The sequence below is a fragment of the Sus scrofa genome, chromosome 9, assembly GCF_054392235.1.
Source record: "Sus scrofa isolate SSC_HxYL_T2T_F1_AM1 chromosome 9, Sscrofa_HxYL_maternal_Yorkshire_Landrace_v2.0, whole genome shotgun sequence".
In the NCBI taxonomy this organism is placed as follows: Eukaryota; Metazoa; Chordata; class Mammalia; order Artiodactyla; family Suidae; genus Sus; species Sus scrofa.
Window position 1 is genome coordinate 86504800 of NC_139391.1, and position 26781 is coordinate 86531580.

General features: G+C 35.7%; 2 protein-coding genes across 3 annotated transcripts in view; one reads left to right on the forward strand and one right to left on the reverse strand.

Annotated features, from left to right (window-relative positions):
- Nucleotides 1-1328, reverse strand: part of LOC146400019 (uncharacterized) — a 57966-nt gene extending 56638 nt beyond the window's left edge. Inside the window, exons 1-2 of the mRNA XM_084978598.1 lie at nucleotides 1255-1328; nucleotides 88-740 (exon numbers count right to left, since the gene is read on the reverse strand). Of these exons, the coding sequence (XP_084834724.1) occupies nucleotides 88-740; nucleotides 1255-1328 (727 nt within the window). The remainder of the gene's footprint in view (nucleotides 1-87; nucleotides 741-1254) is intronic.
- On the forward strand, nucleotides 303-26781 carry TMEM106B (transmembrane protein 106B). 2 transcript variants are annotated; one of them, XM_021102434.2, is made up of 8 exons: nucleotides 303-600; nucleotides 3027-3248; nucleotides 6950-7013; nucleotides 12247-12406; nucleotides 17890-18030; nucleotides 18292-18341; nucleotides 19718-19771; nucleotides 20482-26781. In XM_021102434.2, exons 2-8 carry the CDS (start codon nucleotides 3029-3031, stop codon nucleotides 20618-20620), a joined length of 828 nt encoding a protein of 275 aa, XP_020958093.1. In that variant the 5' UTR covers nucleotides 303-600; nucleotides 3027-3028; the 3' UTR covers nucleotides 20621-26781. The 2 variants fall into 2 exon arrangements, with proteins under 2 accessions (XP_020958093.1, XP_003130224.1); XM_003130176.5 differs by having other exon boundaries at nucleotides 303-438.

Consider the following 26781-nt stretch of genomic DNA (forward strand, 5'->3'; position numbering starts at 1 on the left):
CAAAGGGAAACAGCCTGACAGAGTCACAGAAAACGGAGGGGGTACCACCATTTTTAAATCTTCAGAGCTCGAGCGGCCAAATTTTACCTCTAAGTCTTAGGAGACCAAGGTAACGAAACAGGTAGACCGATCGAGCACAGCACCAGGCCTTCAGCGCTGTAGAAAGGCGGAGAATGGACGCAAACGTGACGCACGCTTCCGGGCTACACCCCCCTGCTCCGGGAGCGCTCTGCGCAGGCGCGGGAGCAGGTCGCAGCAGCGCTGGGCCTCGGCTTAAGCTGTTGTTGTGCCGCCCCTCCCCCACCCCTACCCTGCGGCGGCCCAGCGCTGCAGGCCGCTGACTCCAGCCCCAGCACCCGGGACTGCGGACTTCGTGACCCTTTCCTCGGGCCTGTCCGCGCCGGAGCAGCTCGGGACTGCGCAGCACTCCGCGTGCCGGTGAGCGACCCAGGACGCGCAGCCCCCAAGTCCCCTTCTGGAACAGGGCCGAGCGGGCGCCCTGGGAAGAGCCGAGCCCTACGAGGAGATGGAGGAGGGGAGGCTGCCAGGGAGCTGGGCCCGCCCGGCGACCAGGGAGGCGCTTTGGGCTGGGCAGTGGAGGTGTGTCACCTTCTCTCACCCGGGCCCAGCCTCCTGCCAAGGGGCTCCAGGCTTCGGCCCAAGCCTGGCACACAGGGTAGTTTCCGGGTCTCCGTACGTTGAGCGCCCAGGTGGCCCCGGGTTTTCTCTCCTTGAGTTTTCTTTACTCGCTGCCGGTGTTTCAACTTTAACCTTTCCTAGAGTAGGCAGGCTGCGTCCTGAGTTTTGTTTATGTAGTTTTTAAAAGGCGCCGACTTCTCTCGCTCAGATCATGACCCATTTAAATTGGATGGAGTCCTATACAGGTTTTTTTCCCCTCTCCGTAAGGAGTCTGAGATCCGTGTTGATTTTGAGTAAATTAAAGGATTTTGATAAAAACATCGAACACAGGGAAGAGGAACGGTCCCAGCACCTCTTTATAAACTAAAGGAATCTCCAGAAATAAAAGTGGTTGAAGTGCTCTGAGGAAAATCCGGTGGAGAGGACAAGGATGCCCCAGTACCTCACAGTCTGCAACTTGTCCTTTAGCCTTGATGATGCAAACACCAGTCAGAGGCTGACTCTATCAAGGCAACTGTTACATAAGAGTGGAAAAGAGGCCCAGACTGAGAGCCACTTGGTTTTGCCTTCTTTGTCTTTTCCCCTTAAGACATTCCAGTGGGAGGCACCTTATACCTCTGTTGTGTTAACTGAGATCCCAGAAAGGGTGCCTCTGAGGCCCTGGCTGCTAAGGCCCGATCCCAACTCATCTAATATTCCATACAGGCTCCAAGGTCAAAGTGTGTGGAGACGGTGATGTTAATTTGCCCGTGAGCCACCTGTGATTGGCAAGTATTGGTTTGGCCTGGATTTCATTTCTTTGAGCCAAATCAAGAGAAAATAGTGCATTTTTAGAAGTTATAAATCGTTTATGTTTTTGAACATAATAATCAGTGTACATAGATTTTTTTAATGGTGAAAATAGGCATCTTTATTCATCATTCTGAAATTTTGTTTAGTTTTTTATCTTGCTATTGACACAATGTTTGAGTAACTCCAGCACACGGATGGGGTTTTTTGTTTTGTTTTGTTTTTGGCTGCAGCTGTGGCTTGTGGAAGTTCCAGGATCAGGGTTCGAACCCAAGCCTCTGCAGTGACAACACCAGATCCTTAACCTCTCCCCGAATGCCATTTTTAAAAAGCAAACTTTTCTTTGCAGCATAAGATAAATTGAATTATTTTGAATGCCAGTTTTCCTTATTAAAATCAATGAGAACTTTTAAAAGAAATATCTTTTTATGTGAATGACTTTAATAATCTGTTTTTAGAAACTGATAAAAGTATATGTTCAAATTAAGAAAAAGAAGGAATGGATTATTTTTAAATTCAGCTTTCTCCCTTTGTTACTTTGCTCTAAGAATATCAATAGATAGAATGTATGACTTTTTAAGTTCGTTTTATCCTTAAAATTGTATGACCTTAACTGCAATGTTATTATATTACCTACCCGCTGAGGTTATTTTGATATAGGTACTAGCACTAATTACTTATTTTTATTTGGCTTTAAATTGATATTTAATTTCCCCATGTATTTTTGATGAATTATAGTCAATATTTTGGAATATTAATTTCATAATTTTAACTTCACTAACTATTGAAAGAAAAACATGAACGTTTTGTTTTTCGAGTTTGTGTGCAAGTATTTAAATGTTTAAAGCAAGAAATGTGAAGATGAGAAAGTTTGTGGATTTTATTTATCACATGGGGGTATGAAAACTACTACTTTGATATTACCTGGTGATAACTAACTGCAGTCTACCCAAAGCAACTTTTGCCTTCATTTAGAAACACAGAATGTGTTTTTGTTTTATTCTGAGTGAAGTCCATGTATTTCTAGTCAGAGAACTAGTGTAGGCTTTTGTCAGATTAATATTTAGTATTTAATATTCTTTGAAAGCCCATTCTCATCACAAATCTGATGTGATGTCTTTTCATTTTGTTAGAAAAATACTACTGAACTCTAATAAATGGCTCTCTTATTTCAGATATTACTTTGATTGAATGTAATTCTGATCCAAATAGTGGTTTAAACATTCCCTTGAAGGTTGTTCTAAATTACTTTGACTAATATAAATATCCTGTAATTTTCTTGAGTGGCTTTTTGTTTGTTTGTTTGTTGTTTTTTTAGGACCGCTTCTGCAGTATATGGAAGTTCCCAGGCTAGGGGGACAAGTCAGAGCTGCAGCTGCCAGCCTATGATACAGCCACAGCAACGCCAGATCCAAACTGTGTCTGTAACCTACACCATAGCTGAGAGCAACACTGGAAACTTAACCGACTGAGCAAGGTCAGGGATCAAACTTGAGTCCTCATTGTCGGGTTCTTTACCACTGAGCCACAGTGGGAACTCCATATTCTTGACTATACTGTTTTACTGTAGTTTACTATAAGATTTTTCTTTTTCTTAGACATGGGAAAGTCTTTTTCTCATTTGCCTCTGCATTCGAATAAAGAAGATGCTTATGATGCAGTCACATCAACTGAAAATATGAGAAATGGATTAGTCAATAGTGAAGTCCATAATGAAGATGGAAGAAATGGAGATGTTTCTCAGTTTCCATATGTGGAATTTACAGGAAGAGATAGTGTCACTTGCCCCACTTGTCAAGGAACAGGAAGAATTCCTAGAGGTATGTGTTATTGCACAGTTTTTCCTTTTAAGAATGATACCAGCATTTGCACAAGTACTATGAAACCAGGGGGTTTAAGCACAACCCTTTATGTTTTAAAAGACTCTTAGAATTGAAATCAAAACTTCGCATCGGTTATCTTCAGTCAAAAAACACAAAGAAACAGAGATATAAATTGAGGTTCCTAAAGCAATAATGAAAACCACCTCTCTACCTACATTATTTTTTCTTTCCCACCTTTAATTATAGCTGACTTGCAACACCTCTTTTCATCCTATTTGACATCAATAGAGGTCATATCACAGTTGCTTTGTTTTATTGGATGTTAGAAACAATACAAGTAATGAGGTGACCTGATATTTTTAATTTGTTACTAAGCTGGTCATGTGCTAATTAGTTATTTTTTAAAAGAACTATGTGAGGAGGAATGGCATATGAAGATGAGCCATATAGGAAAAAAAAAAATCAATTTGTGGCATGTCATAGGGGAAATTAGTAGTGAGTAATTCCCATGTGCTGTTTATAGGCTACCTTAGTAGCAATGGCAATAAGTAGAAATAATAAAAGTACCTTGTGCTATGCTCATTTTCTGGTTAGTAAAAGTTGATATTTGACCCTGGGGAGACCCTGATGGGAGGACAGACTGACAGTATAAAGTTTTATTTTTTCAGAGGTAGTAGAATAAAAGGATTATTGTAGTGGAAGCTATTAATGCACCAGGCTGGGGATGGAGAGGGGGTCAAGTCCTATTTTAGCAATCTGGATATGTTTTCGAGCTATAGCCAGTAGATATTTTTGGCAGCCTAGATGTGCATTGTGTATAGTAGGATCAAGGGTGATTTCAAGGATGTTTTTGTCTGAGCAGCTGGAAAAAAGAGGTAGCTACTTATTAAGAGGAAGAAAGGAAGGTTTGAGTGTATGTCTCAGGGGAGAAATCAGGAGCTCAGTTTTAGATGTGCTAAGTTTGGAGATGTGTATTTGACTTCTCAGTGGATATGCTCAGTAGGACATTAGTTATAAGAAGGGCCCGAAATTCAAATACAAGGCTTAGGCTAGAGTCATCAGTGTTAAATGCTGTTTAAAACTGAGTTGGTTGAGGGAGTTCCCATTGTGGCACAGTGGAAAAGAATCCAGCTAGTATCCATGAGAATGTGGATTTGATCCCTGGCTCGGTGGGTCAGGGATCCCACTTTGCTGTGAGTTGTGATGGAGGTCGCAGACGTGGTTCAGATCCCAAGTTGCTGTGGCTGTGGTGCAGGCTGGCATCTACAGCTTCAATTCGACCCCTAGCCTGGGAACTTCCATATGCCACAGGTGTGGCCCTAAAAAAAAAAACCAAAAAACAAGTTGTTGAGAATAGTAGGTTTATCAGTATGAACAGAAGACAGAAGAAACTCTAGCACGGACCCTTGGGGCATGGCAACACTTCAAGGTCAATGACATGAGAATTGGCAAAGGACACTAAAAAGAGCAGTCACAATAGAAGTAGCAAATCCCATTGTCTGTGGTGTCCTAGAAAATAAATGAAGAAAATGTAGTCCTTGGTGGAGGAGAGATTGATCAGCTATATTAGATCCTAATGGATCAGGCAGTGTGGAGACTTGGTGAATTTAGAAGCCATTGGAGACCATTAAAAAGGGAGTTTTGGTAGCCTGCAAAAAAATGTATAGCCTGTATAGAGTAGGATTAGGAGCGCGTAGGAAGAGCAAAGTTATATAGTGATAAGAATAGCTTTTTTGAGGAACTTTGCTGTATAGAAAATGAGAGAAGGCAAGTGGTAGCTAGAGCAACTTATAAGGTCAGAAGAAGAATTTTTTGAAGATGGAATGAATAATATGTTTGTATGATAGTGAGAATGATGCATAGAGAAAAATTTGATAGTGCGGACAACAGAGGGGAATTATTAGATTCAGTGCACAAGTGCAGGGGGCTGCTATTAAAGAGGAGCACAGACAATTCACTCCTAGTGATAGAAGGGAAGGTGTGGATACAGAAGCAGGTGGAGATTGTGTAAGTTTTCTTCCCTTTGCTATATGGTGAGCTAAGAGTAACAATGGGGTGAAGATAATGGGCATTTGAAAAGAAAGTGGGAGTTCCCGTTCTGACACAGCAGAAACCTATTCCACTAGTAACCATGAAGTTGCAGGTTTGATCCGTGGCCTCGCTCAGTGGGTTAAGGCTCCGGCATTGCCATGATCTGTGGTGTTGGTCACAGACGCAGCTCGGATCCTGCATTGCTGTGGCTGTGGTGTAGGCCAGCAGCTGTAGCTCTGACTCTTGACCCCAGCTTGAGAACTTCCATATGCCGTGGGTGTGCCCCTAAATAAAAGAAAAAGAAAGGAAAAGAGAGTGGACATTATGAAGTTATAGTTTGAGAGAGTCAGATTGAGAGTGTGAACTAGGGAAATATAGTGTGAGTGTTGGCATCATTAAAAGGCACTTGAGATTGGTGCTCTAAAATGAGATCGTTGAGCCTACTGGTTTTGTTTTTCTCTCTCTGCTTTTAGCTGTGTGGACATAGGCATAGTGGCTAAAGGGTTGGTTTTAACCAGATGTAGTTCAGACAGATGAATACCACCAAACAAGATAGGATATGTAAACACATACACATATACAAATGGTATATATTTATATACTTATATGTGGGTAGTGGGAGTATAGATAAGGGGAGACTTGTGGAGGGGGCAGGGAGGAATAAGAGAAGTATTACAGAAAGCTTTAAAGAGAATTTGACTGTGGTGCTTTAATAGTTAACACAAAGAGCCAAGTTATGGTAAGACTAGAAAATTTGTATTTAAAAATTCCCTTATCTATTAAAGCATATAATGTTCAACTCAAGTTATAAATGTTGGATTTTGAAGGGACTAAGTGTGGAGAGGGGTGTGACCTGAAAGAGTCCTGGAAGCTATGTATAAATAGGGGTTCCTAAAGCATGAGCCTTAATATGTGTCAGTTTTGGTTTTCAAGAGGGAGAGTGTGAGGACCTCTATAGTTTTAAGGGTTTCAGGACACAGGGGCAGCAGTATGTTTCTTCTGCTCTGATTCCTATAACCAAATTAAAGTCTTAATGGAAACCTGTGGGGAATAGAAAATTAGAGAGGGAGTATGAAGGAATGCTTGGTAAATTCAGATCTTCTGAAAGCTGGGACTTTTTAGATGTTTTTCTCAGTAGAGAAGGAATTACTCCATTTTGCTTTTTGTTTTTTGTTGGCTTTTTAGGGCCACACTTGCAAGCCTTATGAAAGTTCCCAGGTTAGGGGTCGAATCAGCTGCAGATGCTGGTTTCTGCCAGAGCCACAGCAACACGGGATCCGAGCTGCATCTGCAACCTACACCACAGCTCACGGCAACACCAAATCCTTAACCCACTGAGTGAGGCCAGGGATAGAACCTGCATCCTCATGGATACTAATCAGGTTTGTAACTCTCTACCTCACAATGGGAACTCCAGAAAGTATTGCTTTTTCTCCTTCTTTATAATATTTTGACTAGGTAGAAATCTAGGTGTGAAAAAAAGAGTATCTGCTTTGGAATTCAATTGCTACTGATAATTTTTGAAGATTTCGAGAGCAGTTTATTAAAGGAATGAGATGAGGGCCAGATGTTATTCTGGTCTTTCCATACCGGATTTTGATGAGGAGTCACTATGTGTTTAATTAATTATGTTAATAACTTTCCAAATCTACTTCTTTTACTTTTAGGACAAGAAAACCAACTGGTAGCATTGATTCCATACAGTGATCAAAGATTAAGACCAAGAAGAACGTAAGTGATTATAAGAAAGTGGCAATTGTTTTAATGTTTCTTACCTTTCAAATTATGTATAAATAAATACTTTAGTTAAAACTGTTAAAAAGAAAAAAGTACTGTCAGGTTGTTGAGTAATGCCTCATATGCTTTATGTCATAAAAAAACAAAAAAGGATTCCTGATTGGGTAAGTTCTTGAAAGCAGCATAGTATCTAAGTCTTCTCAAATCTATTCTTAAAACAGACCTAAAATAGCAGTTAGGAAAGACAGAAACAACATTTTCATTAAGAATGGGTGTTAAGGTATTCCCACTAAATTCAAAATAAATATGGGTATTCAAATCATGAAAATCATGATTGCGTAAGGACCCAAACATGCTTAGCAGCTGTGTGGAAGTTGTAAAGGGAAGCCTAAGAGCCCTTACACAATGTAAATTCTTTACCCCAGAAGAAGAGGCCCCCACTCAGAGGACTTTCAGTGAATACCCCTAAGAATAATCTCTGGAAATGGGAAGACTACAAACTCTAGCTTGGAGAGAGTGCAGAAAGGCCTCAAGAATATCTGAAGGAACCAGATCATCTTAAGACATCAAAAACTCCTACAAAAGGACAGATACAACCTAAAGGGAAAAAGTGCTGGGGGTGGAATCCAGGTTCTGTAGGGCAAGAATAGGTATAAAAGAGAGAAAAGGTTCAGTAGAGAGATAATCTCAGAAGATAAGTGGATATACATGCAGACCATCTGTTTTAATCCTTTATGTAACAACATAGCGTGGAGTTCTTGAGCAGTGAAGCTAGGAAAAAAATCCTGGCCCATCCTGACCACCTAAAATGGCAGCTTTTCTTCAGAGTACCAAAATGCATCTCATTTAAACATGGGCCAAAAAAGGAGGGGATTATTATCAAGCATTATCACAAAGATAGTAAAATTTTACCAAGATGAAAATGAACTGAACAAAATGCTAACAGATGATGAAGCGTTATTGGAACAGTAGATGAAAGCTTTAACTTAATACCTAATGTTAAAAGAGATTAAGTAAACTGTAGACATTACGATAGCATAACATAAGTCAGAAATTGAGGAGCTTGGAAGTGAGATGACCAAAAACTAGAAAGACAGTCTACAGGCCCCTGGAAAGAATTAGAAAAAAATAATTTCAGAAATGAAGGCAAAACTGGAAGAACACAGTGCAAAGTGATACCTTGGAAAGTGCAATTAAAGAAATAGAGGATACAAAGGAGGAAATGAAACCATACATCCCATGAGTACACACACACAAACACAAACAAGTTAATGAAAAGTACTTAAGAGAGAAAGGTAATAAAACACAAGGCAAAGAGATTGAGCATGAATGTAATTCAAGTCTGTGAAGAAAATCTCAGGAGGCAAACTGAACAAATAGTTAACATGTAATTCAAGATCACTTCCCTGAAGTAAAACAACATGTGAATCTGCACATTTCAAAGATACACCATAATTTTGAAAATAACCCATCCTAGTGAAATTTCTGAACTTGTAAAAATAAATAGCCGAAAAGCCTTTTTGAGCACCCAGGCAAAGGATCAATGAATTTATAAAGGATAGAAAATCAGATTGGCATGTTATTTCTTGACCACATTGCTTCAAACAAATATGCAATAGAGCAGCATATCTAAGTCTTGAATGGAATGAAAACTAACCCAAGATTTTATAAATAGTCTGACTATTACATAATGTATAGACAGTTCTGAATTTGAAAGAAATTAGGGTTAATTTCTTTATAACCTGAGAGGAGAACAACTTTCCTATGATCTAGAATCCAGTAATGAAAGAAAAGATTAATAAATTTGAATAAAATAAAAAATTAGTAAAAGTGTAAATTAACTTTTACAAGATGAAAACAAAAAAAATGGAAATCACAGAATACAAGGAGCCAGGACCATGTGAAGATATAAGGAGAAGGCAGCCAGCAGCTGTAGGCCAGAAAGAGTGCCCTTCCCAGAACCTGGCATATAGGCATGCTCATCTTGTATTTCCAGCCTAGAGAGCCATGAGAAACAAATGTTTGCTTTTCAAGCCAAAAAAACAAAGAGCAAACTGGGATGTGATGTCTACAAATTATTATCACAAAAATCCAATATCCTTCCTGTAGAGTTTCATGGTTTGGAGAAAGAAAAAGCCTAACCAAACAAAAGGTAAGGGCTATGAACAGACAATTCAAAAAGAAGAAAAGCAAATATCCGTTAAACATATGAAAAGATGTTCAGTCTTGCTCCTAAGAGAAATGCAAATTACAACAACGTTGAGATACCATTTCTTTTATAATGATTTTTATTTTTTCCATTGTAGCTGGTTTACAGTGTTCTTTCAATTTTCTACTGTACAGAAAGGTGACCTGTTACACATACATGTACACATTCTTTTTTCTCAAATTTCTTATGTATCAGATGAACAAAAGTCCAAAATTTTGACAGTATATGTTGTTGGCAGTACTGTGTGAAAATAAGCACCCTTGTGCCTTGATACAGACGGGAAAATTTGGCCTTATCTATTAAGATTACACATGCATTTACCCTTTGGCTCAGGAATTCTACTTTGGAAAATTTATTTCTAAGGATTACTGTCCTTAGAATGCAGTAGTAAATGGCATTTGCACAAGTTATTCACAGTGGCAGTGTTTGTATTAGCAAAAACAAGAAATGTTTGAAATGGCCAGTAGTAGATGACTGGTAGAAGTAATGCTCTATCCATATGATAAAATGAAATGAGGAAGGACTCTTTATTTTACTACACTGTGATATCCACAGCACATTTTTATTTGAAAACACACACATGCATATACACACACAGAAAATAGAATGATAAACCAAAGACTAACAAAATTGATTACCCTCAGAGTTTGTGAAAGGACTTTGAAGAGAGAACAGGTAAGCAAGTGAGATCTCTGTGAGCACATATATATTTTTCTCTTGTTTAGACTTTAGATCATGTAGTTGTTTAAAATACAACTTAAAAGATTGTATCAAAAGTTAAAAAAAAAAGCAGTTCCTAAAAATTGGAACAAACTGAAACAGATGATTCTAACTGTATATCAAGTTGATAACATAACCACACATCAAAGACTTACTTTAAGTGACTTAAAAACATTGTATTTTGACTGTCAGTGTCTAGGAAGATACGTTCTAAATGGGAAAAAAAAAAAAAACTAAAATGGTATTTTAAACTGCACTCAATAGTTGCATTACTAGTAGTAATTTTGGTATAATTTAGAAATTTTTGTACATACAGTAAATAAATAGCTGTGTAAATGCCATTAGTGAACAAGATTTTTAGCATCAGAACAAAGACTTAAAACTACAAAATCAAATAAATTGTATTTTCCACTTCTGACCAAGATGGGAATCGCAAGGACTGGAATGATCCACTCGCATGAAACAACCACAAAATTATGCAAATACAAAATAGTGAAATGTTATTTTCAATCAGTGAACATCAAGCAGCTCAGGACAGATATCCCTGTGGAGGGATAAACAAAAGAAGTGAGCCTTATAATTTCACCCGCTTACTGTCCAGAGAAAGGTTTCAGGGTGTAGCCCATAGAAAAGAACCCAGGCAGAGCTTAGCAGTCTTCCTGAATTAAGAAGTAAATGGTGCTAGGGATCCAGGAGGACAAGATGGCTAGAGTTATCAGGGCAGATTTCCAAAAGTAGAGGGTTACAGAGGGTGCTCCTCTGATGTTAAGCTGGATACTGATAAGTGTGAATGCATGGAGAAAGTACCTGAAGCTAGAGAAAGAGCTGTCTGAAAGGAGCAAAGGGAATGGTCCTCAGAGCTTACACAGGGCCAGGAAAGTTGTTTCCATCAATGAGTGTAGAAAATCTCATAATGCATAGGATGTTGGGTGGAGTATTCAGGAGGGTATTGCCAGAGTGATAGAGATAAAATTAGAGTGATAAGAGTCAAAGCAGCAGTCTGCAGCCTAGGAGCTTCCACATGCCATGGGTGTGGCAAAAAAGAAAAAAAGAGAACCTGAAATAAATGTTGAAACTCTCATTTAAAGAAAAGAAGTACAAACCAAAAAAAGGGTGCTGTGGGCTTTGAGCAGAGTGCTATTTATTGGAGAAACCAAGAAATAATGTTGTCCCTTAGTATCAGTGCGGAGATTGATTCCAGGAGCCTTGGCATGTACCAAAATCCACTGGTATTCATTCAAGTCTCTTTTGTAAAATGGCATAGTACAGTCGACTCCACATCTGAGGTCTCAAATCTGTGGATTCAACCAACCATAGAAGGAAATTTCAATATGTGGTTGGTTGAATCCAGGGATTCAAAACATGCAAATAATGGAGGGCTGACTGCAGTGTCTTGAAACTCTAGTTTAGAGGGTAAATCGAAGATAGGAGGTAGTTTTCATCTATGGATGCTAAGTATTTCCTTCTCTTTGTTAAGAGTGAGAAATGAAAGAAACATTTCAGGGGGAGTTAGAATAGCAATGTCACAGGAGGCTTTTTTTTTTTTTGGTCTTATCCCTGCATAATATTATCCCTTTTCTGGTTTTTTTTTTTTTTTGGCCTTCCCCATGACATGTGAAAGTTCCCAGGCAAGTGACTGGATCTGCAACCCGAGCCAACACCAGGTCCTTAACCCCCTGTGCCATAAGGGAACTCTATATTATTCCCTTTTCTTGATTTTAAAGAAACAGTTTAACAACATCTTCAGAGCATACTTGATGAATGTAAACAATGTTTTTAAAATGGAGTATGTAAATACTTTGGGATGAGGAGACTCAAAAGGGCTATCTTAGATTGATAAGGTTATGTCTTTACATTTTTAAGGGGTTCACAGGTGGTTCTGATGAGCAGTCACTTTAGAGAATCATGTGATGGCAAAACTCACATGTGAAAATTCTGCTTCAGTGAATTCGTCAGGGAGTCTTGAAATTTATATTTGTATAAAGTTTCCCAGCTGGATTCTAATGAAAAGCCTAGTTTGGGAATCACTGCAGTAAAGGTTCTATCTGTAAAAAATCTGAAATCCTAGTCTCCAAAATGGTAAATATGTCTTTGAAGGAGGACATTTTAACACTTAATAGATTGAAATTTAATCATTTTTAATACCGTTATAATGTAAAAAGGTGGTAAAATCATACATCTTTTCCTGCTGGCATAATATATAGGGGCAAAATTCAAATCAAAAATGTCTTCTCTAGTAAGTGTTTTGTTATGTAATTTTTGATGAATTATGTTTAAATATTCCATTTTCCTTTGCAGAAAACTGTATGTGATGGCTTCTGTGTTTGTCTGTCTGCTTCTTTCTGGATTGGCTGTGTTTTTCCTTTTCCCTCGCTCTATCGACGTGAAATACATTGGCGTAAAATCAGCATACGTCAGTTATGATGTTCAGAAGCGTACAATATATTTAAATATCACAGTAAGTACATAGTTGTATTAAAAATATTTGACCTCATTCCTTTATCATGTTAAGCAATACCTTTGTCCTTATTGAGAGATTATTTAACGTTAGATATCAGTACTGTTTTCTTTGTGTATGTCTGTTATATTGACCTTCTCTGTCATTTATGATTCTGCTAAAAGTGGCAAATAATAAATATTGGCAATCCTGTGTATACAAAATCATTTAGCATTTGAAGATGCCTTTAGGAAGGTAAAATAGACAAAACAATTAATTACTGTAAAAAAAAAAGTATTTACCATCTATTTACTTTTCAGTATTTGACTCTGAATAGCTTCTAGCAAGATACTAACGTAGTTGATTCAATAGATGTTTAAATGTAATATTTTCATTTCCTTGTATCTTGTGAAACACAATTTTTGCTAAGTGGGAAAAAAAATCCAACAGTTCCCTTGTCATGAAATGCTTTACAGTTAGTACTGTATTCATTTATCTTTAAATGTAAAGAACAAGTAACTTATTTGATTTCTCTTATAAATTAGTATGTGTGAAAATAGCCTCTGTGTGTACCAGGACAGTGATTTTTTTTTAGGACCCTGCAGCCTTCCTGCATCTGAACACAAACAAAAACTCAGAGAAAATCCTATACCTATTTTACACGTTAACATTTGTTTAAAAAAAAAAACATGATTTGCAAACCACTGTATTGTTAAAAGACATATATTGATTCATGTCTTAAGGTACATATTTGTGGCGGTGATGTGTTTAGAAAAGTGATATTGGACTTAAGTTCCTCAAAGAGATGTTTGGTACCTTTAGGTTGCGGTAGAGATGCCTATGGTGTTGCCTTTGAGGAAGAAGGCTTTGGAGGGTCAGGGAGTGAAATGGAATGTGTGTTAAAGTGGAACTACTTAACAAGTACAACAAAAAAGGAACTTCCATGGATCCATTTATGCTCATTGCTTACTGTCAAAGATGTCAATCTAAGTAAGGGCTTGAAAAAAGAGAAAATCCAACAATTGTATCTGTGAATATATATGTGCAAAAGTATAACACAATACTAATTTTATAAAGCATTTCATATGACTAGGGAATTGTTGGGTTTTTTTCCCCACTTGAACAGCCTTTTGGAACAAAGATTGTATTTTCCTTTTTTGTACAGTGTTTAAAACGATGGCTGAATATTTTTGGCCAACTTCCAGAGCCTGTTTCAGATGAAATCCTGTAAATTTATAATGAAAGATAATGAAATCCATGTGCTGTTCCCTTTTAGATACCAGAAAGTATGTTTAAATAACAGTATCTTTATTTTAAAAAACTATTCAGGAATTCCTATATTTTGGGATACTAGTACCTAACTAAATTGAGAAAATGAGAACATTAAATAAGAAATAGGTTTATTATATAGATAAACACTAGGCTTAACTGGATGACAGTGAGATAAAAGGCTGAGATTTCTGCTGGTTTTCTATCAATATTTTGAAAAATGGAATTATGTAATGTTGCTTTTGTCCCTTAAAATGAAGTAGTACTACTTATACTTTATCAGTAGTATTTTTTGTCTATTTGTGAAAATATTTATCGTTATAAGACATTTGAAAAATACTGTAATGTATATTTTCATGTCTACCTAGACCTAACTATTAGTATATTACTAGTCTGCCCTCTGTATCCACCAGTTCCAATTGTACCCCTAGCCTGGGAACTTACATATGCCACAGGTGCAGCCCTAAAAAACAAAAACAAATAAATCAGAGATTTTTTAAAAAGTCAAAGTTGCAGTTCCCACTGTGATGCAGTGGGATCAGTCATGTCTCTGCAGTGGCAGGGACACAGGTTCAATCCCTGGCCTGGCACAGTGGGTTAAGGATCCAGCATTGTAGCAGCTGTGGCATAGGCTACATCTCCAGCTCGGATTCTATCCCTGGCCCAGGAAACTCCATATGCCATGGAGTGGCCAAAAAAAAAAAAAAAAAAAAAAGCAAGACTTGAATTTGCTGTGTTCTGGAAACTGTTTACATACCATTTACATTGTATTTACAACTGTGTACATAGCATTTACATTGCATTAGGTATTTTAAGTAATCTGTAGTATGTGGAGAATGTGTGTAGGTTATGTGCAAATACTGTGTCATTTACATAAGGGACTTGAACATTTCCAGATTTTAGTATCCTGTGGTGAGGTGAGGGCTGAGTGAATGTGAGTAGGGAGAGTCATAGGTGGTCTTGGAACCAGTCCTCTTTGGATACAGGGACAACTATACATATATTTGCTAACAGTGTATATATACGTGTATATATTACAAATAACACATAATTGGACTTTTTATATAAAGGATACACACATATGCAAGTGTATGCAAATGCACGTTCTCTCTTAATTGAGATCTCACTACTTTTTTCCATATTAAGTGATTGTGTGTAGGTTCTTTACATGGCTGTATTACAATTTACTCAATCATTTTCCCAATAGATTCTTAGTTTTGCTGTCATAAATATTTATTCAGAAAATATCTTTGTGCTTAAACTTCATGTTTCCATTTCAAATTCTATCTTATTATTTTGTTTTTATGTTTATTTTTGTTTCTTTCTAACTCCCAATATATCTTGTTCTAATTTTCATAAGAATTTTTGTTCTCAATCTGTTTTGCATCATTGATCTCTTTTAATGTTGTAGTGAAAACTATTGACACTTCAGAAGAACCACATACCAGTATTATTTTGCATATGTATAGGACTGCAAGATTCTCCTGAATCCCATTCTTTGGTCTGTATCAGAAGGTACATTGACCTTAAGTTAACAATCCTTTTCTATAGTGTCTGGAAATGAAATTGATGTTGGTATTAAAAGCCAAATCAATGAAACTATTTATGTATTTAGATAAAAATTATTTCTACCATCTTATAGAATTTTTTTTAATTTCTACATTTAAAACTGTAATAATGTAAATGAATGCATAAATATGACCATAAAATTGCTGATTTTTTTTTCACTTTTTTTTTTTTTTGTCTTTTTGCTATTTCTTGAGCCGCTCCCGAGGCATATGGAAGTTCCCAGGCTAGGGGTCGAATCAGAGCTGTAGCCACAGGCCTACGCCAGAGCCACAGCAACGCGGGATCCGAGCTGCGTCTGCAACCTACACCACAGCTCACGGCAACGCCGGATCGTTAACCCACTAAGCAAGGGCAGGGACCGAACCCACAACCTCATAGTTTCTAATCTGATTCGTTAACCACTGCGCCACGACGGGAACTCCTGCTAGCACTTTTTTAATCTTTTTTTTTTTTTCTTTTTTGGCCACCCTGCGGCATATGGAATTCCTAGGCCAGGGATCAGATCTTAGCAGCACTTTTGAGCTAAGCTGCAGCAACACCGGATCCTTAAGCCACTGTGCTGGGGAAGGGGGAACCAACCTGTGTCCCAGTGCTCCCAATACACCGTTGAGTCACAGTAGAAACTCCTTTAATCCTTTTTCACTAAGATTATTTTCTCTCTTCTTTTCATTTATCCCATATTGTATCTTTCCATATCTTTTTCCAAATTCATATTAACTCATAAACTCACATGTTGTTTTTCTTAAATCATTATTTATTTTTAAAAGCAATGTTTTGTACATACTTTTACACATCTTGATTTTTTTCATTTGTTATTAATACCTTGTAGAAATCTCTCCATGTTTTCTGGCTTAGAGTTAATCCATTCTGCATATTATTCCATGTAATGGCTTAATATTATTTTTTCAATCATTCTTTTTTATGATGGGCATTCACTTTATTTACAAGATTTTTGTTTGTTTTTGTTTTTGTTTTTTTGCTAGTACCAAGAACACTGTCCTTAACAGCCTAATGTTTTTATTTCTATGGAGTACTCAAAAGTAGAGTTGCTAGGTCAAAGGATATACAGAATTTTTATTTTAATAAATATTGCTGTAATGTTTCACATATTTCCAGTAGTATAAAAATATATCATTTTGTGCATATTCTTGCCTGGAATAAAATCTGTCACTTCTACAAGTTTTACTAGTTTATTGAGTATAAAAAAATATTGCATTTTTACTTAAATCAACTTTTCTCTGACTGTAAATGAATTTGAGAGATTTTACATGTTTCTTTGCCATTTATTTTATTTTATTTTTTGTCTTTGGTCTATTTAGGGCTGTACCCACGGCATATGGAAGTTCCCAGGCTAGGGATCCAGTCGGAGCTGAAGCCAGAGGCCTATGCCACAGCCACAGCAAGACGGGATCCGAGCTACATCTGTGACACAGCTCACAGCCATGCCGGATCCTTAATCCACTGAGCCAGGGATCGAACGTGCATCCTCCCAGATGCTGATCAGGTTCGTTAACCACTGAGCCACGACAGGAACTCCTCTTTGCCATTTATATTGTACTCTTCTGATTTCTTTACTCATGTTGTTTGCTCTAATTTTTTTTTCCGACAGGGAAGGCTTTGACTTTTTTTTTTCCAATTTATAAGGCACTTTGTACAAATGTTAATCATTATTATCTGCCTTGCAAATTCTTCAAGATTTATTGTTTATATTGTCAATTTTGTTGATGATTTCTTTTGCTATGACTTTTAGATGTTTTATGTTATTTCTTGATTTAACATTTTTCTTTCTTATTTTCATTGACTGTTTCCTAAAGTAATTTGAGATAACTGTTGTAAATTAGAATTGTAGAAGTTCACCCCAGCAGTTACTTAAGCATAGAAATGATGCAACTGCATTTCTTTGCAGCCAGCCAGTCTTGAATTTATCCCATTTCTTCTAAAAAATGACCTGTTGGAGAGTTTCTGCTACGGCACAATGTGATCGGTGGCATTGAACTGATCGATCAGTTGAACTAGTTCAATCTCCAACCCAGCACAGTGGGTTAAGGATACTAACTACATTGCCTCAGCTGCAGCAGAGGTTGCAACTGCACCTCAGGTCTGATCTCTGGCCCTGGAATTCTATATTCAGAGAGGCAGCCAAAAAAGAAAAAAACTGAAAACAAAAACCTGTTGGGACTCTCTCCTGATATATGTTAGAAATACCAATGTCTTTTAAACAAATAGTTTATTTAAAGTACTGTTTAATATTTTAAATGATTGCCTTTGTATTTAATAGAATAGGAAATAGCTTAGTCTGTGGAGACATATATGTATTAATATTTAGTAAACATTTAGATGAAATTTTAGAATTATTTTTATTGAATTTTTACTTAGGCCACAAATATATTTTCTAACATTCGTTTTTCTATATTCCTGTACTATACATTTTCTGGAGCCATTTTTAAGTGTGATCATTGTAGGCATATTGTATACTTAGCACTCATGCATAAAACCAAGTAATTTGTTCATTTAATGTTCCTTGACATTTTTGGTAATACTTTTCTTCCACGTAATAAATGGAGCATGGCCACAGCTGGAGTCATTTTCTCTATTAATTTTGAATACATAGTTGTTATGCTTATTTTAAGGTAACTTGTACATATTATGCCTCCTTTCTTTTTCAGAATACACTGAATATAACTAATAATAACTATTATTCTGTTGAAGTTGAAAACATCATTGCACAAGTTCAGTTTTCAAAAACAGTTATTGGAAAGGCACGCTTGAACAACATAACCAAAATTGGTCCACTGGATATGAAACAAGTAAGCTTCGTTTATCAAATACTTTTGAGAAGTTAAATGAGTAAATTAATCTCAGCTTTGTATGTCATATTAACCTGAGGGAGATGGAGGATTTCCTAAAAACTAGACTTTGAAATGTACCCCATACATGTGTAAGAGAAAGTCTTAGAATCAATGGAAAGGTACAGATTTCTAAACTCTTTGAAGTTATGAAACGTATCTGAAATACTGGATGTTTTGATCCTATCCTCTATTGGTTCCTTTTCATTTTTTGCCTTTCAGATTGATTATACAGTACCTACTGTCATAGCAGAGGAAATGAGTTATATGTAGTAAGTTCTGATTTTTAATTATATTCTCTCATTGAATTATAAATGTGTGTGTAAATATTAGTTTCCCATCTTCTTAGCAGTGAAAAGACCACATTTTGGAATATTCCTTCTGGCTTCTGATCATCTCTGTTCTCTTCTCCCTTTTTCAACATATGTAACATTAATGATATGTAACATTAATGTTCATATACCTATACATATAATTCTTTTTTTCAGAATTAGGATCAAATGAGTAAATTAATCTCATTTTTTTATTAACTATGTTTTAAGATCCATATTCTCACATTCTTTTATTTGTTTCTATTTTAGTCTAGGAGGAATAAAAATACTAGTGATATAGTAATATTCAGTTACTGGTTTTAAGTTCTGAAGCTTTTAAATTGGATCTAAATGATTATTAATTCTTGTTACGTAAAAAATAGTAATAAATTGGGAGTTCCCAACATGGCACAGTGGTTAACAAATCCGACTAGGAACCATGAGCTTGCGGGTTCAATCCCTGGCCTTGCTCAGTGGGTTGAGGATCCGGCGTTGCCATGAGCTATGGTGTAGGTTGCAGACGCAGCTCGGATCCCGCGTTGCTGTGGCTCTGGCGTAGGCCAGTGGCTACAGCTCCAATTAGACCCCTAGCCTGGGAATCTCCATATGCCGTGGGAGCGGCCCTAGAAAAAAAGCAAAAAAAGACCAAAAAAAAAAAAAAAAAAGTAATAAATTTCATCATCTTTTGATATCAGCCTGATATAGAATTTCTGAGTAACACACTGGTTACTAAAATTTCAAAAAAATAAACAGTAGCAGTAATTTGTAGCCCTGTTAAAACAACTCTACAGTTGCTATAGTATGAAAACATGTTTTTATGTATTTATTTATTTTTTGTCTTTTTTAGGTCCGCACCCATGGCATATGGAAGTTCCCAGACTGGGGATCGAATCGGAGCTGTAGCTGCCAGCCAACACCACAGCCAGAGCAATGCCAGATCTGAGCCATGTCTGCAGCCTATACCACCTCATGGCATCACCAGATCTGAGCCATGTCTGCAGCCTATACCACCTCATGGCATCACCAGATCCTATACCACCTCATGGCATCACCAGATCACTGAACAAGGCCAGGGATCAAACCTGTGTCCTCATGGATACTAGTTGGGTTCATTACTGCTGAGCCACAACAGGAACTCCAGCATAATGTTTTTAGAATAAGAAGTCATGATAATATTTATCATTTGAGGTATAGAAAATGCTCAACTAATAAATGCTTATTTATTATATCTTAATAGTATTTTTGTTAGTGTTAACATAGGAAGAAGAATAGTAATTAAACTATTTTAAATTTATAATGCCATAGTTTGCATGTATTCACATTTTTTTCTTTAACAGTGATTTCTGTACACTGATATCCATCAAAGTACATAACATAGTTCTCATGATGCAGTAAGTATGAAATTTTTTTTTGAAAGCAATTCTTTGTTTAAAATTAGATATATAACATTGGCTTAGAGCATACATATACATCTCTATAAATGCCAGCTCATTTGGTATTAAGCCTTACTAGAACGCTCTAAGGTGAAGTAAATATTATTCCACTTTACACATGAGGAAATGGGAGCTCAGAGAAATAGTGAAGGATCACTTGGCTGCTAAATAGCCTGGACCTTTTAAGAACTCAGGAAAATGGCAGAAGTTTGGTAGTGAAAAGGACAAGCTCAGCACCCAGTTAGTTCCTTGCTGCCTGTGGTAAAGAATCATTAAAGATAGGAGAAATAATGTTACTGGTTTGCAAATTGGGTGTTATGCTAAGTCATGGAAACATTGTGGGTTATAGGTGGAGTAGTTGGGCCATTAGCTGATCTTTGATTAACCCTTTCATATGATGAGAGAATTGTATAATTATTTTTAAGAGTGCAGTGGTCTTACATGTTTTTTAAATAAAGATAGGTATTCTGAAAAAAAAATATTTTTCACCTGTTTGGATAGGGCTTGCTCAGCCAGCATTTCTGTGGTCTGTGGCAAACTATTTCCTACTAGGCTCATGTCCAGAATATTAAGTCATTAAAGAATATCTCTCTGGAGAGAATTTTGATATATAAAGTCTTTTTTATATAGAAATATTCAGTGTTTCTCTCCATTTGTTTTATTTTTAGAGTTACTGTAACAACAACTTACTTTGGACATTCGGAACAGATATCCCAGGAGAGGTACCAGTATGTTGATTGTGGAAGGAACACAACTTACCAGCTGGGGCAGTCTGAATATCTAAATGTACTTCAGCCACAACAGTAAAAGCAGAGATGCAGCTGGGGAAGAAGAAATAGCTGTTGATATTTTCAGAACTCTGTAGGGTGAGGTACTTAACTTCCTGATAGATCTTAAATTGAACAACCTAAAGTTTACACTTCTACTTTAAGAGTGTAGCTAAAAGTATGTGGACTTGTAGATTATCATAACTCTCCACTCTGTGTTCATCATATTTGTACCAGGATCTTTACTTGAATCTGAATTTACTGATTGGTTCTCTTCTCTCCTGGTCTCCCCCCAAAAGGGGCGAACTTAGACTTCTACAGGACAATAGATAATTATTTGAAATTCATAGCTCTAATCACTACTGAAAACATAATTTTGGTGATGAACATAGTTTGAGAAACTTTATTTCTGAATGCTTTTTATAGACTCTTATGAGGGCCTCTTATTCATGGAATACTTTTAAAGAATAACCTTTTTTTTCCCTGTTTTATAAATTCCCATTGCTACTTGGTAGTATTTCAACTATATTTAAGCTTTTAGCTAAATGTTCTTATTTGTTCATTTGAAGTCCTCATTTGCATGTTTTTGTCAGTCTTATTTCAAGCTAGTGCTTGCTTGCATAACATTTATAAACCAAAATAATCTTTGCATAATTCTGTACCTAACATTTTTAAAAACCTCGAAATAATGTTTCACATGTTTTTCCATGTTAGTTATAGTTCTGTGAAATTTTTGTGTAAAAACCTAAGCATTTATAGTATTGTAAATAAATTGTGCATGGCTTTTATATAGCTTTAATAATTGTCAAAGTGGTACAGATTTAAAATATAGTAAGTTGCTCATTAAAATTAAACAAAAATGAAATTCAGAAACCTCTAAATGTGAATATTGTTGCAATTACATATTAGATCAGGCATAAAGTAGGTTTGAAATAAAATATTGATGCTCCACTTTTTTTTAATGTTGCTTTTCATACTAAAGAATTGTGAAGACACTTAACTTTTCACAGCTGTTAAGTACCCAAGTCATCAATTTTATGAATGTTTTAGAGGAGGAAATTACTTCTTTGGTAGAAATTACCCAGGGAATCATGTTATTAAATGATGGTGGCTATATCAAAATAAAACCTATATTATGCTTTTAAAAATTTAATCACTTTGCACATCGTGGATATCATGCATCTAGCAGTTAACATTTTTATAGGTTTCTGCTTTTGATTTGGGTTTTATTTAAAGTTATTTTCAAGTGTAAATTATTGACTTACTTTGCTGTTTTATATTTTTAATCCTGTTTCCATTTGGGCTTTTTGCCTTTTCACTTACCAAGTTCTGAGTACCTTTTAAATACATAGCACTGAGCGTAGGGGCTGAATATGATACCAAAAACAGTTAAGTGGCTTGAGATTAGTTTTCTTCTGTTTTCTAGTGACAGAAATCAGGCCACCTACCCCTTCTCCCCTCAAAGTGCCTAACTTAGGTCTGAAACATACTTATGAATAAGTCTGACTCTCTGAACTATAAAACATAAGCTTTATTTAATTAATTAGAGCTAATGAAGCCCTCCTTTCTGCCTTTAAACACACTCAGGTCTGCCCTTAGCTTTCATATCCTTTTCTCTACATTTTCCTGAGTGAATATTTAAACAGGTGAAATGCACTAACTTCCTTTTTTTTCAATAACTACTTAGACTTCCCTTAATCCATTGCTAATTCACCCATCCTTACTATTGAACTAAAGTCACCCCTTTAAATTTATGAACTTTGTAGTCCAACACAATCTGTAATTTTTTTTTCTGCTATGTTTTTTGACTACTCCCCTTTTCCTTGAAACTACACAGTTCTCTAATGTGTAGATTCATTTTGCACTTTTCATATCATCTTAATTTTTTTCTCCTTCTCCTGTCTTTTGATGTCTTTTATTGAGTAGTAATCTAGACCCTTTGCTGCCTCAAAATTTCTACTGTTTTGGCTTCAACAATCACCTATATTGGGACTTCCACATCTGTTTCTACACACATGACCAGTAACCCATCTAGTTTCTCAGTTAGCTAATGACTTGGAAAATAATAGCATTTCACTGTCTCTGTGTAAAATCAAACAATGTTAAAAATTTTTTATCATATTTTGTTTTGTTCGCACCTTGTACTCATGCCCCATTTCCTCAAGATCATCCTTCAGATATGTCTCCTTCAAAATCAGTCCTGATTTATTTTCCTGATTTGTATCTTTAAACCTTGGAAAACTATGTAGTGTAAATTAAATGGACTTTTCTGTTGACTTGTGGCTCTAATATCCTTTTATAGTACATGCAAAGTATCTACCGAAGAGTCAGGAAAATAAGGAACCATTTGCTTTTAATGACTTAGTTTTGAATATTTTTTTCTTCATCTTTGATTTAAAAACTCTTTATTATACCTGCTTTCTGTAGAGTTCAAGTCAGAATAAAACTGGAATTTGAAATAAGTTTTAAAAAAATCCCAATAATAGAGAAATAAAGATCACTGTGACTACTTTTAGAGATGGTTCTGTAACTGCCAGAACAAGCCTAGAACAAAGCAGACTATAAATTAATAAAACTACACAAACACATTAAGATGAAGCAAACTTATAGCCACTAAAAAAATAAAAAATCTTAAAATAATGGGTGAGGCTTTAACTTTTCTTAGGTCATTGTCCAGTGTAATTTCTTATGTAGTGTAGGGTAGCTATTGATAACATTTTTTGAAACTGCTCTTAGACCTTATACAAAGGACATAGTAAAGAGGTTACAGATTTTTTTCTGATACTTCTAAAAATAACTTTCTCTTAAATTGTACCTTTAATAGACTGGTCATTATAACCACATCTAATATAGTAACAAACCTATGTGTTTTGATATGACATGTATATAAATAGCACTGTGCCCTTTTCAGAACTCTTTGATATTTTTATCTTAAATCATTTCTCATATCCTGTGAGTCAGAAAAGGATGGTGGTAGGGTGAAGAGGCATGGAGAAGTTGAGGTACTTGCTCAAAATCTCATATTTAGTAAATAGTTATTTGCTAGACCTAGTTATTCTGTCTTCCCTATCTGTGCTCTGTCATTTAAAAATAACCATTGGAGGAGTTCCCGTCGTGGCCCAGTGGTTAACGAATCTGACTAGGAACCATGAGGTTGTGGGTTCGGTCCCTGGCCTTGCTCAGTGGGTTAAGGATCTGGCATTGCCGTGAGCGGTGGTGTAGGTTGCAGACTCGGCTCAGATCCCGCATTGCTGTGGCTGTGGCGTAGGCCGGTGGCTACAGCTCCGATTCGACCCCTAGCCTGGGAACCTCTATGTGCCACGGGAGCGACCCAAGAAATGGCAAAAAGACAAAAAATAATAATAATAATAACCATTGGAAAGCCCTGTTGACTCAGGTTAGTATGAATAAAAATTAGAGAAAACATTCACATAGGTAATACTGGCAATCAGAATAATAATGATGGCCTAAGATTTCAGTATATTGAAATTGGTACCTGAAATACTTTAAATGGCAAATGAACATTTGTAAAATATTTTGGAGCATAATCTCTAGCTTAATTTGTCTGTTAAAGTTTAGTACTCCTTCCAAGAAAGATAAAAATATGTTTCAGAGTAGACTATAAATAATAGAGATTATTGGATTTGAGATTTGAAATAAGAATAGTATGAAAATATTAGATACTGTTAAAGCTGCTTGAAATGTCTAAGTAACCATCTTTACTGTAGCACATAGTACGTAAATGACTGATTTTATTGTGTGTATTTTTTCTATGCCTTTTTTCTTAATTTAGGTAATGAGTTAATTATTTTCTCTAAGAATTTATGAATGATAAGGAAATAAAATTAACCTCAGATCTTCTGAATTTTTTTGGGAATGACACAGTTTGGTGTTAAAATAAATAGGAAGTGACTGCCAAAACACAAGAAAAATAACTTAGGAGACTTCAGACTTTAGCCTAAATCAATCCTTTGAGTTACTTAGCCTCATCATTATTACAGTATAATTCTGGGTGTTTAATTGGAGAGCATATTCCCAACTTCCTCTCATAGCATTTTACTTGTTTTTTAAAAAGTTTTAAAATAAACAGTTTTTTATATAATGACCCCATCTTATTTAAGAACATAGTTTATTACATGCTTAACTCCAAAAATAAGTCACTACTCAGTATAGCTAATATTTACTGGTTACTTACTGTGTCATATACTGTACTAAGCTTTTGTGTGCATTATCTTATCCCTGAGAAAAGCCCTTTAAGGTAGTTATTATCATTGCCCCTCATTTCACCTCTGAGGAAATTAAGTTTTAAAGAAGTTAAGAATTATGCTTGAACGTGATTAGGGATTCAAAACAAGTCTGACTCAAGCATCATTGGTCTTACAATTAGCATATTTTCTTTCTAACTTTTGAAAATATTTTAAATGTAAAAATGTGTTGGATATCGTACTTAATATATAAGATTCTGAGGTTTTTTTTGATGGTATTTTCAAAAATAGTCTTAGAGTACTTATTTTTTAGATCATTAGTACAAAAAATGTGTATCATTGATTTTTTAAATATTAATACTTACCCTTTAAAGGTTTTTTTCTGTTGCATCCAGGGCATGTGGAAGTTCCAGGCCAGGGACTGAACCCACGCCACCACTGTAACCTTAATCCTTAACCCACTGGGCCACCAGGCTCCAATTTTTTTCTTTTTAAAAGATATAAAAATTTAAATTACAAATACATATCATTCTTCTTTGATAAGCAGTATGAATTGAACTTCAAGTTATTAGGTTGTATGCCAAGGTTACTCATCGTAATGTCATGATTTTTAGTTCATAACATCTGAAAACAGTAACGGCTTGGCTCAAATACGTCTAAAAGTAATTAATTTTCTCTCTCTTTTTTGTAAAATCAGATTTTAAATGAGATGTTAAACTATTTTAAGGAAAAAATATGTTTGAGAAGATGGGGTAAAAAGATTGTTAAACACTATTTCTTTAAAAAATTTATTTTTACATGAAAACAAAATATATTTGCCATATGCTTCAGTCAGAAATTTCTCTTCTCTATCCCATATCTGTATTTCAAGGTAAAAATGTTCGCTTGTCAGCTGAAATTTCTGGTTAGAACTAATATTTGTGTATTTTTGTGCTTAGAATGTAAATTTCACAGGGGATTTTTGAAATTTATTCTTAATTTGGATAAAAGCAAGCGATATATATATAGTTACTCTAGGGATAAAAATGTTAATTTCCATTTTTTGAAAAACTACCAATGTGGTTATGTTTTTAGTTCTTTTTACAGACATTCAGCACAGTCGTTAAATTAAAAAATACAGTATGGTCTGTATTGACCCAAAAAGTATTCCATAAATTAATTTAACAAATATATGGCAAGTTTTTCATAGCTAAATCTAATTCTTCTAGAAGGAAGTTTGTTGCCTTCTGTTTAATTACATTAATTGAAATGTGTTTAAGAGAAATGTTTTCAGCATATTTTGTATACTAAAAACCAAAAAGGATTAGTACTGGGCCAATGGCCAAGATGTAATATTACTACCTTGTAGACTGTTACAGTTTAAATTGTCCCACTTCCCCCAGAATTTTAGAAACTAGAAGTCTGGGAGATAACCGTATCAGCTATAGTCAGGTGATTCTAAATGCTCTAAGCACTATTCATCTTTGAGTTAGTGTGTGAGACAAAAAAATGCCAAGTTTCAAAAGTGCATAATTTCATTTTGTTTTAGGCATAAAATATCAGCAAGATATGTCTTGTGTGTTTTGTCTTATATTTCCTCATAGAAATAAATTAAGAGTTTGAAAAATGATTTGAAATGCTTTCTGGTTTGAGATGCTTTTTGACTTGACCTGCTTGGTCGAATATTTGAATGATGGCACTGCTGGGTAAATTCTAACCCATGGTTATGATTGTGGAATATAGCGTGACACTATGTTTGGGCACTTACTCTTGGTTTATATTATGTATTAGCCTCCATGATAACATACTTATTAAATTTCCAAGTTGAGCAGTTCTGTAATTGTAACCATTGTTGCTATTCCTCTAACAAAACATGCTTATGATGGTAAAATGAATAGAAGTGCCCCCAAATGCTATTTTTTTAATCACTTGTAACTGTTACTCTTGTAATTGTGTATGACAAAATAAAATTTGTAAAAATTTTAGCATGAAAAATAAAATTTGTATCAGTCAGGTA